A 12963-nucleotide genomic window follows, 5' to 3' on the forward strand; every position below is an offset into this window, starting at 1 on the left:
ACCCAAAGTTACCCACATAAGTCTGAATTATCAATTTATACATGAAAGTTAATACAGCATCATTGGTTAAATTTGCATTTTGAAAAAGTTAGAACTCCATTTTGTGATCCACTTTGAAGTAGCAATACTCTTGAATCCTCAAGTGGAATGTTGTTCCAGAATGTTATGCCCCAATGTAACCCTGCGCAACACATCACATTGAAATTTGGAAGCTTTTGCTTGATCTCTCTGAAAACATTGCTATGTATCTAGCAAGACTTTAGGGCCAGACATCTAAAGTAAGACACAGACAAAAACATTAATGGCAAAGGTTTACATTATGCTCTCCACTGTATAGCCACAAACATTATACTGTTAAACTCGAATGAAACAACATGAATTGCTGAATACCAAGGTGACAGAAAATCTTGTATAGATCTTGTCATTCTAACCCAAATTGAGTGTCATCTATACCCGACACAGAGAACATAATGTCTGCAGTGGTCATCACACTTATAAGATGCGCATTGGTATATATCAATCTAGAAAATTATACAAGAATATTGAACTTTTTGGCAGTGATCCCCCTCGAGATGGATTCCTGTACGTGGTGAGAGGACCCTCCAGGGAAGATTCTGTATTTTCAGTTACCTCCTCTAGTATCTGAACGTCCACTCAAGTGTTAGCTGTGCGTGATGACCCGTGAAGGGGAGGAGTGAATCCTGGTGGTTGAGTAGTGTCTGGGCCACTGCAACACACCACCTTGGCCTTGAATTCCTGTAGACAGGTGGCCTTGGGGTGGACTTCCAGGGTCAATTGGTTGGTCCTGTTGGGCTAGGGTCAACTGAGTACCAGTGTTGGGCATTCTCAATGGGTGTTGTGGACATTGTGTCTGATGCTAGTGTTTGGGTATAGTGCTCATGAAGCCCTGGTGTTCCTGCAGTGTCATTGTTTCACATTGTAGTGTGTTCCCTCATAGGACTCCATGGTGTGTGAGGTCAGTGGGCACTGAATCATTTTCTATTTATTATGGATCCCCAATCCAAGAAAAAAAATGTAAAGAAACAGCTAACAGATAAACAATCACGCATAGAAAACTCTATTCCACAGTCACCACCAAAGTCAGATCCTCTACATAGATTTTTAATTCTTCACTTTTTGTCTGACAAATCCTTAGGGCAAATGTCTCCCTTTTTCATTCAGAAGGGATTAGAGGGGCTTGCTGGCTCTCCCAAGTCAGTCAGGAAGTTGCACTCTGGAGACATCTTGGTGGAAACATCTCCTACACATAGTGAGCTCCTCCTGAGGTCAAAGGCCAGAGAGGATATACCCATTGAGGTTACTCCCCACGATACTTTGAATTCCTCCCAAAGAGTGATCACTGAGTGGGATTTGAGAAATATCCCCGAGTTGGAGATCTTCACTGGTTTCTCCAGCCAAGGAGTTTCTGCCGTGCGATGCATCTCCACTAGCAAGGATGGAATTATGCTGCTGACCAGTGTTCTTATTCTAATGTTTACATCACCGCATCCACCTGCCTCTGTCAAGGTGGGATATCTTAACTGTAACGTATGGCCATACATTCCTAACCCTCTCAAGTGTTTCCAGTGTCAGCGGTTCAGACATTTGAAGGCATCTTGTCATGGTTCTTTGATTTGTGCTAATTGTGGTGTCAAAGACCACGATGCCTACGACTCTCAATTGAACCATCACTGTGTCAGTTGTGGTGGTTCCCACCCCCTTTACCATCGATCTTGCTCTAAGTGGGGGGAGGAGAAAGAGGTACAATATTTACATACTGTCCATAACATTTCTTACCCTGAGGCTCGGAAGTTATATTCCCCCACTTCATCTCGGACATATGCTGCTGCACTACATTCAACTGCTAAAGTGGGAGGGCAGACATATCTTTCCGTGTCTTTGACAGAGTCATACTCACACCATGTGAAGAGTCTTTTGTCCTCAGTGGATTGAATAGTTGACAAGTCAACATCTATTCCTGTCTCCGTCCCCACCATTGCTTCCAGTGACTGCCTGGGTACATCTCCTCTGGCACCAGCATCTGATGTCTGCTCGGGTGTCCATCTTCTTTGACCCCGAGATGCAGAATGATTATTCGTTCATGCCCTCAGTCACTGAAATCTACGTCTACTAACAGAGACCTGCCCAGTCAAACCAGGGCAGGATCCACGGTGGTCGAAAGACCTCCTTCTAGTAAAAAAACAGCATGGTCGTAAACAGAAGGGTTCTCCACCCAGTACTCCTCCACCTAAGTAAAAATGTCCACTTTGATACAATGGAACTGTAGAGGTTTCCATTCTAATCTGGATGACATTAAGGCCTTGATCGATTCCTGAAAATTGCCTCTCTTTCTCGGAATTCGATCCTGATGTCGTTAGTCTGCCATCTATTAACGACTGCATTGAGGCGGTATACGATTGCATCATTCATGGAGCTGTTTATTCTATTCCCAAACCTCGACACGTTTCCCACAGTATCCTCGTCCATGGTGGTCTCCAGTCTGCCAAGAGGCATGGAAGGCTAAGAAACAGGCCTGATAATCTTCACTATGAGATGCTGCACCATCAATCTCTCTTTTGCCTCTCTTGCTATTCTTCTGGTTGTTCTTGACTGGATATGGCAGGAGAACATTTTTACTGATGCTTGGCACCAGGCTATTGTCCTCCCTTTCTCTAAGCTTGGGAAAGATCCAAGATTTCTTCTAATTATTGTCCAATTACTTTGACTAGCTGTCTCTGTAAGGTCTTAGAAAGGGTGGTTAATGCTCATGTTATTTGGTTCCTCAAATCAAACAACCTCCTCTCGCCTACCCAGTGTGGATTCTATCGACAGTTTTCCACCATGAACCACCTGATTCGACTTGAAACCTCGATCAGGGGAGCCTTCCTCAAGAGAGAACATCTTCTTTTCATGTTCTTTGACTTTGAGAAGGCTTACGACACTATATGAAGGTACGGCATTTTTCGTGACCTCCACTCATATGGTAACTTTTTACTGGATACGCGATTCCAAGTCCGTGTGGGTTCTACTCTTTCCTGTTCATTTACACAGGAAGTTGAAGTCCCTCAGAGCTGAGTCTTGAGTGTCACACTTTTCACTATCAAGATTAATGCTATCACTACACAACTTCCTCCTACTGTTGCAAATGGGCTCTATGTCGATGACTTCGACATTTCGTGTCGATCATCGAACATGAGGTGTATTGAGTGGGAGCTTAAGACTGTCCTCAATCGCTTGTTGAAGTGGAACACAGCAAACGGTTTTACCTTTTCATCTTGCAAAACCGTTTGCATGCATTTTTGCCACCAATGGGGTCTACACCTCGATACCAAGCTCTGGTCCTGCATGGGGGCTTTCCACACTTCTCCAGTCCAGAGTTTGTATACTGAGTTCCACGAACCTCCTCTTCACCTCTGCCATTTGCAACTTTCTCTACAATATGCTACCAAGCTTCGATCCTTATCACAGCATCTTACCTAGGATTATGTCTTTCTTCCTTGGTGGGCTGTGCTCTTTCAAAACTGACATTCTGCAATTCTTTCCTTTGGTCTTGACATCCAGGTATGACTGGCTTAATTGGGTCTCGCATTGGATAATGTTGCTATCCTCACTGATCAGCCCATTTTACCATGACTTATTACCCTCCCCAGATGTAACTTTTCTTTGAGTCATCTGAGGAAGGCGGATACTTCCGATTGGAAGTACCGTTTTCTCTTTGATAGACATCATTCGAAATATTCTTTCCCATTTATATGGATGGTTCGAAATGGGGTGATTCTGTGGGCACTGCCATGGTTTGTTGTGGCTTGATTGTTGCTCACAGTATCCCCTCTACAGTTTCTGTGTTCACTGCCTAGTTGTATGCTATTTTCTTGCCCTGGATCATGTAGAAGCTATGCAGTACAGTGATTGCACTATTTACACACACTCTGTATTAGCCCTCTACTGGCTCTGTAATCGCTTAGCATTAGTTCTCATCCTATTCTTGCCGATATTTAATAACGACTGGCCCATTTTTCTCTACCTTCTGTTTCCATCCAGTTTTTCTGGATACCTGGCCACGTCGGTATCCGCGGGAATGAGCTCGCTGACATCACAGCTAAGTCTGTTTGCTCTGATGCCATCACGGCTGTGCTTGTCCCATATATGGACTACAGTTCTGTATTCAAGGCATGGCTTCGCGCCACTTGACAGTCGACTTGGGGTGATCAACATCATACAAGCTATTCCAGATTAAACCTTCCGTTGCTCTCTGGCCATCTTGTTTCCATAAGGATTGAAAGGAGGAAGTTGTCCTAGCTAGACTATGCATTGGGCTCAGTTTTTAACTAATCATTTTTTTTTATCTGGTACTGACCCACCAATGAGTAGCCTTTGTGACACTCAGGTCACAATAGCCCACATTTTACTGTCGTTACAACTGTGAACAGTGGCAACTTTTTCAACATATACTTTCTACGTTGGACAGTGTTATTGGCGATTGTGACACTGTCCAACTTGATTGTATTTTTTAATTTTTACGAGTCATTTGCCTTTTTAATTCTATTTCAATCTTTTATCTGAATTTTGAACATTGTTTACTTTTAATTCGATTTATTTTTACATTTTATAACAATTTTACTTTCACGGTTTTCACAGGTTGTTTGGCACAAATAGTTTAGTTGCTTTGCGCCATAAAATGCCAAACAACCAATCAACCAACCAGGAAACTGTTTCTTTCTAATGGCCAATATAATTTGAGTAGCCTCCAGTCATGAAGATATGACTGTTAGTTGAGAATACAGGCAGCTTTAATGGTGTTCTGTTTCCTTGGGCAAGTAATTTGCTAAAACAGTTGGTATCCTCCTGACATCATCATGATTTGGGTATTCTCCAGTGCCAGTGGTATAGCTCATTTATTCATGTTGTACATTAAAGAGCTTGTTTCACTACTTCCATCATAGTTTAGTCAATTCAATGATCCTAGGTTTCACTACTGTGAGTAAAGGTATCCCGAACACCACAGTTATTATTGTTTGACAAATAGAAGAACTACTTGCTTGATTGGAACATTGTGTTGGTAGGATGAACTTTTTTTTTTGCTATAACAGAGCAAGTTCTAGTGTAGGTAAGAATATCCCGAATATCACCTCCATGGTATTTTAGCCTAGGGAATGAACACCATTTTTGGTATTTACATTGCCACTGCTGTGGAAGGATGAGCCCTTTACCTGAACTTTATCGTCTATTGTGTTACTTCTACAGTACAGTGACAAGGAGAGCATTTGTTTCTTCGAATTGATTACTATTTTGGTAGGTTTTCTTCTTTGTTTTACTCTTCCAGATTTCATCTAAAGAATTTCAACTCTCTTTGGCCAGGAGTTGTTGTAGTAACCAAATGAGAAAAGTGCAGGGTCTCTCCAATAATGTCTTTCTCCTTTGTCCTCACCCTAGTATGTGATTAATTCCATTATAAAGTTATGGCTATGCTATGTGGGCTGATTATGGTTGTACCAGTGTACCAATAATGGCATATGCTCATATTGTTTTCTCTGAGGCACATACTTGCATTGGACAATAGAAAAAAATTGCAACAGGGTATGTTGTGTTTCTTATCCCAGCTCAATTTGACTTGAATTTAATGGGTTTGATTTAGCATTACAAGTCTATCTATGATTTCATATTGTTACGTATCTGCTTGTTTGTTTGTTTCCGGTAGAAATTCTTTCCGAGGATTATAAGCAATACAAGTCCTTTCTTGATTAAATCAGTTTATTCTTCCTCGATACAAACTTTTAGTACACAGTACTTCCACAATCAGTACGTTTCTCGTCACTTTAACTTAACAACTTTTATAGTACACGTTATAAATCACAGCGATTCACAATCTATCTCGGCTGGCTTTCTCTGCCAGGCTTATATACTAACGAAGAGGGCATTTCGAACACACGCGGACTTCCCTGATCATTCGAGAAACTCACGCACGTCATGTGACTTCCGCTGTCGTAACAATATATATTTTGTCATATTTTACATTAAATTGTAAGATATGTTTTAAAAAATAGGCACTATTAGCTAAGACTAGATTGTGCTTAAGAATACCTGTTAGAGCGAGAAAATGTTTTCAATAAGAAATAAAACACTCTTTAACTTAGGACAGATTCCGGTCATGGAACCAAAGTAAGTAGTATATAGATCCTTGTCACGACACAAAGTGAAGTAGTATATAGATCCTAGTCACGACACAAAGTGAAGTAGTATATAGATCCTAGTCACGACACAAAGTGAAGTAGTATATAGATCCTAATCACGACACAAAGTGAAGCAGTATATAGATCCTAGTCACGACACAAAGTGAAGTAGTATATAGATCCTAGTCACGACACAAAGTGAAAGAGTATATAAATCCTAGTCACGACACAAAGTGAAATAGTATATAAATCCTAGTCACGATACAAAGTGAAGTAGTACACCCCATCATCTGAATATAAAATTGTACAAAATTACTACTAACTTAATATTTAGACTCTAGTAAAGTTACTCTTTTACTAATCTAATAGCATAGCCAAACTTAAAAATTCTTACTTTAGACATAGACCAGACACAAAATTAACAAGTAAATAAAAGAAGTTAAGAAGTAAGATAAAGTCCTATCTAACTTGCCTTTTACAAAATGTTGAATAACGAATTTGCAATTACACTCAGTTGACTGTACGATCACAAACTATCTGCACCAATTTTGGGCAAAATCTTTTGTAATTTTCTGTGAAAATCTTCAGCACACCTTTTTATTAACAAACAAGACTAGAGCAGTTAAAGGGGAAGACTAGAACATTGTTCATGGTGCCTGCGCACCTCTTGCATTGTATATTCTACAACTAAAAAGTTATTTTCCCTACACTCCACCATAGTCATAAGCTGGTGTTTACTATCGACACACAACTAATAAAAAAAAAAGCTGATTAATACATATACCAATTTTGGGCCATAAACTAAAAGCATAACTATTCTCTCAAAATAATCACAAAATATTTCTTCTTGCTTTAAGAAATATTTTGATACTTTCTTCCCCCCATTATGCGGTATCTTAGCCATAATCATGATCAATCAACAGGTCAGATCATAATTTAATGAATGACATCACGTACTGTTTCAATGACCTAATGAACAGTGAGCCTTACAAGAGTCATTATCTACATCTGGATATAAAATAACCTTTTATCTGCTATTGTTCGTTGTATATCTATTATTTTATTCCTAGAATTTGCGAAACTTTCATTGCCTTTTTAATTAATATGACTTTAAAATTCGTCTAAATACCTACAAGCTGGTAACAAGTTGTACCATCAATTGACCTTAAACTAAACTTCAGCTAGAACTGAACACACAAACAGACAAAACATTTAAATACTTTTTCCGACTACATTATAGTTCTATATTACTTGTCTTTACTTTAGGTTTAACATTCAACATGCGAGGATTTCGAGAATAGATAAACAATTTCTATTTTCTTTATTAATCAGATTGTATACTCATATAATATTTCTTCCAAGTTAAACCAGTTAAAAGGATTTTTATTTCTGTAATCTGAAAGAGTGACGCTTGTGATAAACTACTTAAATATACTAATGTTTTCCTACGACTTCATTAATGGTCACAACCATAACTAAAACTAAAAGATTTGGCAACAGAAATTGATTGTTGAAATTTTAAATTGGATTATTAATTTTTCTGCAGAGAGAGACATACTATTTTTCTATTGTTTTTTTTTTCTACTTCTTCCAAAAACTCTTCAATCGACCATCAATCCTTCATTTCTAGGCGGATTGACGTAAAACTTAGGAGGGTAATACCTTGGTCCAATACACGTAGAATTTTTTTTTATTTACCCATTTTAAATGATTTTACAAGGTCAAAGGTCAAACAACCCAAAAATATAAATTTTGGGCTCCTGTGCGGTTATATTTATAGCAAACAAGATGAAAATTGGGACAAATATAATGTTTTATGCGTCCAACACATTGGCATAATAAAAGTTGAATTTGTCCATTTGGAGTCTTTTTAGGGCGGCCAGAGCTCACAAAAATGCATAATTTTGGGGTTAATTACTAGGCCGTATTTTGACTAATTGGCATGGAATTTGGTCCAAAGATAATTGTCTACAGGTCCTAAACAGAGATATAGACGATTTTGGGATTTTGTCTTTTGCTCAATTTTTCAGCGAGGAAAGCACAATTTTGGGTTTTCGTGTTAATGTGTATGCCAACCAACTTACTTGGGATTCAGTACACAGATACCTTCTTGCAGGTCCCAAGCAGTGATACAGACAGTTTCCGATTTTTCTGGTGTCAAAATTGGCCATGTTGGAATTGCGTGGTGGAGACATGTTGCTTTCGTCCACGAATGTTGGCCTCTTTAATTTAAAGTATATTTTATAACAAACGTTGTGTAAGATTAAGTCTTGAGTATTAAACAGCTGTTGTTACATTATATCAATGTATTAATAGTAACTTATTTGTGTATAGAATCAGTAAGTATATTAATATTAAGTTATTTGTAGAATTAGTCAATATATCGATATTAACTTATTTGTAGAATCAGTCAATACATTGATATTAAGTTATTTGTAGAATTAGACAATATATCGATATTACCCTATTTGTAGAATCAGCCAATATATCGATATTGCTCTATTTGTAGAATCAGTCTCTATATATTAATATTAACTTATTTGCGGAATTAGTCAATATATCGATATTACGTTATTTGTAGAATCAGTCAATACATTGATATTAACTTACTTGTGTGTAGGATCAGTCTTATATTGATATTAACTTACTTGTGTGTAGGATCAGTCTATATATTGATATTAACTTACTTGTGTGTAGGGTGAATCTATATATTGATATTAACTTACTTGTGTGTAGGATCAGTCTATATATTGATATTAACTTATCTAAGTATAGAATCAGTCTATATATTGATATTAACTTATCTAAGTATAGAATCAGTCTATATATTGATATTAACTTATCTAAGTATAGAATCAGTCTATATATTGATATTAACTTATCTAAGTATAGAATCAGTCTATATATTGATATTAACTTATCTAAGTACAGAATCAGTCTATATATTGATATTAACTTATCTAAGTATAGAATCAATCTATATATTGATATTAACTTATCTAAGTATAGAATCAGTCTATATATTGATATTAACTTATCTAAGTATAGAATCAGTCTTTATATTGATATTAACTTATCTAAGTATAGAATCAGTCTTTATATTGATATTAACTTATCTAAGTATAGAATCAGTCTTTATATTGATATTAACTTATCTAAGTATAGAATCAGTCTTTATATTGATATTAACTTATTTGCAGAATCAGTCGATTAGAGATATAAACATAACGAGTTGAGCAAAATAAGTTTAAGCATTATTTAAATTTGTCAGATGTAATTAGAAAAAACCAAAAACATCGTAAATTGACTGTGAACGTGTTTGTTTGGAAGTATAAATCATAGTTGAAAGTTTGAACACTTGAAATACAGATCATTATAGGCCATTTGTTGAACATTATTTTTATTTTTAATAGATAGCTATGGCGTTTGTTCTAGGAAATTTCAAAAGTGTCTAAATCTACTAATAACTTTGACACCTGAATGTATTACTATATAGTTTCCTAAGATGCACTTTCTTTGTTCTTATGTAAGCTTACACATTAAATTGTAAGTTATGCTTTTTTTTTTTGCACTAAAAATCTGAAGTGGCGTAAATAAGAACCTATTAAACAATTTGAGAAAACTCTGTTTATCTATTGAGATTTAACAAAATTCTTCAACGTGCATTAAAATTGCTGCTTAATTTTAATAAATAAATCATGTTTATAATCTCCAAGGTACAACTGGTAAAACAAGTGCATACAAGAATCAAGTTGCTTTCCGGTGGAGAAAAGAAAAGACTGGCATTTGCCACAGAGGTAACGTTGTTGTCTAAGTGATCACTTTATGTTTGCATATCTTTGTTACTTGATATAAGTATAGTAAAATATATATCAAACGCCTCCATTGTCCCCTATTGCTTCCATAGCTATCCCAAGAGTGGTTCGTATCCAATCACAAAACAAAAAACGCTAGGACACCCCTCCTTTATACCTGAGCACGTGTCCAAGTGTGGGGATATGAACACAGTTTCAAATATGGTGCCTCTGGAATCCTGAGGGGGGCTAGGACTAAAAAATCCTGTTCCAGATTCGGGTTCAGCAACCCTGAACATCTACTCTCAGGAAGGCTACGATATATAGATAAGGACACCTCCCCGGCCACTCTAAGTCAGACTGCCAAGTTTGATCCTGCTAGCTCTAGAACTGTAGCAGAAGCTATTTGGACATACTTACAAAGCTATAGGCTGAATTAATATAGGATATGGCTTGTAAGACCCAATAACTTATACATAATATAGTATTAATTATGCCCCCGATATCTTTCGAAAGTGAACATTTAAATAAATATTGCGTTGCTATTCTAATATGATTTGTTATTGATTACCTGCTCATATACGAGATTCAGAATTGGCTGAAACACACGAACACGTTTTTTAGCCATGCAATATTTAACAGTAGCACAGATCGTCTCATATTTTAGTACTAAAAGAACAGGTGGTTTAGTTCAAGTAAATGTTTGGTTTTATTAGTTTGATGAATCAATCCACATTTTCTCTTAATGGTAGTGAAGTTTGGTTTAGTTTTAAGCCGAGATCTTAAAGTCTTAATGAATAAAATTTCTTTAATCCTAAGCATCTTTTCATAATTAGCTCAGTCAATGATTAAAAACTGATTGCTGGGAACTGGAATACCACAGTTCCATGGGAGCTCTTGGATAGATGACATTACGCTGCCCACTTTCCTCTAAAAATCTCTTACAACAGGGCATGGCCTAGTAGTTAAAACGTTCAATTAGCAGTTTGCGGGATCGAAACCCGTTACCGAACAAGCTCTCTCTTTTAATCGTGGGGGTGTTAATAACGTGATAGTCAATTCCACTATTCGTCGGTGAAGAATAGCACAAGAGTTAGCAGTGGATGATATTGACTAGCTGCCTTTCCTCTTGTCTAGCACTTCAACATTAGGGACGGCTAGCGCTCATAACTTTGCGCGAAATTTCAACAAAAGAAACAGAAACATCTTTCGGTGATTACATTAACATTTTTTATTTGAACGTTTGAGTGATGGAATAGTGTTTTTAATATAAAATATATTTTGAATTATTTTGGGAAGCCAAAAACGATTGTCACAGTAATTCAACTAAAAATATGAGTAAATTTTTTTTTTTTTTTATCGAATAGCGCAAAAGTAAGCTGATGAAATGTTCAATGGGTAAGGTTTAGAAGTTAACAATTTTATTCAATGTTTTCTATATCTGTGTACCCTATTTGTTTTCTCTTTCTTAAGGACTCTTTAAACACCATAATTTCAAGGCCAAATTATTTTATATAATAACATAGGTTATGTTATCTAACGTGTTTTAAGCTTTCACAAGTAACCGAATCTCACAGGTTATACCATTTCTAATTTCTCAGATTGTCTAATGTTACAGATTATAATACCACATTAGTTATCTAACTCCATGTATTACAAATTAATTAGCCCCTGTTGGCCCAGTTGTAAACCTGTAGGCTTCCGATGTTCAAAATCGGGTTTCAATACCCGTGTTGAGCAGAACAGAGGTGTAGCTTTGTGTTCAACAACAACCAAACAAAAATTATTTATTTTTATAACTGTAAATAAAATCACGACCTATATATTGGCTTTGAAATTATGATGTTAAAGAGTCCTTAAGAAAGATAAAACAAATTAGGTACACATGAAATTGAATTTAATTTAGATGAACTTAAATTAGGCTTTGCGTTGATCGACTGGATATATAACATTTGCCGAATCTTTTTTTTTGGTCACCACTATAAAAATTTTAAACTAGAGTGAGGATTTATTCATATAAGTTATTAAAATAAAAAATGACTGGATTGTAGAACTGGCTAATGTATAGAATTTAAAAAATAATGTTTTAATTGGTTTTATATTTACAATTAAAATACGTAATAAATAATTTTCTCCTATCGCGGAATTTCTAAGGAAGAGGTAAAATAATGATAGTTTAAAAATTCATAAATTGGAAAAAAGTTTATCTAAAAGTACAAAAGAGTAGGTTACATCTTGATATTTTGATTTAATGTAAAATACTGAATTTGATGCCAACGTTTTTTTTCTTCTTTTTAACATCTATAACAAAAAATTAGGGAATAGTAGATACTATTATAAAGCACTGCAAAAACTTTTGAATAATTAAGTATTAATATAAAAGTAGACAAAATAAAATAGAACTTTTGATTCGCTTAAAACAGAGTTACAAACTTTAATATCGTGGTGGGATTTTTCTAATTGTAAATATCGTATTATCATTATAGAAACAACAAATATTAAAGAACTAAAACAAATTAGATTGAACCATCTCAGAAATTACAAAGGGCAATTTTAAAACATCCACTGATAGTTTAGATGAAGTTATATACAATTTACGGAAACTGTTTGTTTGCAATTAAGCACAAAGCTACACAGTGGGCTATCTGTGCTCTGTCCACAACGAGTATCGAAACCCGGTTTCTAGTGTTGTAAGTCCGCAGACATACCGCTGTGCCACTGAGGCAAACGGGAACAGAAAAGAAAATATTTTCAACATTACTAGAAAAACTTGATTATTATAATTACTTTATGTTTTGGAAAGCTTGTGAGGATACAAAAGAATACTCCTATTTATTGAAAAATAAAATATAAATGGATGAAATTATGATAATACTGTAACAGGGATGCCAGGGTTGGCTTTAACTTATTTTTATTCGAATCAAAGGAAATTAATTATATAACTAAGATTTGTTTGTTTTTGTTTTTGAATTTCGCGCAAAGCTACACGAGGGCTATCT

The 12963-nt window shown here is 35.9% G+C and overlaps 1 protein-coding gene across 1 annotated transcript in view; it reads left to right on the forward strand.

Annotated features, from left to right (window-relative positions):
• LOC106464356 (protein white-like) overlaps window positions 1-12963 on the forward strand; it is a 99419-nt gene that overhangs the window by 16835 nt on the left and 69621 nt on the right. Inside the window, exon 5 of the mRNA XM_022392044.1 lies at window positions 9887-9967. Within this exon, the coding sequence (XP_022247752.1) occupies window positions 9887-9967 (81 nt within the window). The remainder of the gene's footprint in view (window positions 1-9886; window positions 9968-12963) is intronic.

The sequence above is a fragment of the Limulus polyphemus genome, unplaced genomic scaffold (genome assembly GCF_000517525.1).
Source record: "Limulus polyphemus unplaced genomic scaffold, Limulus_polyphemus-2.1.2 Scaffold1626, whole genome shotgun sequence".
Lineage (NCBI taxonomy): Eukaryota > Metazoa > Arthropoda > Merostomata > Xiphosura > Limulidae > Limulus > Limulus polyphemus.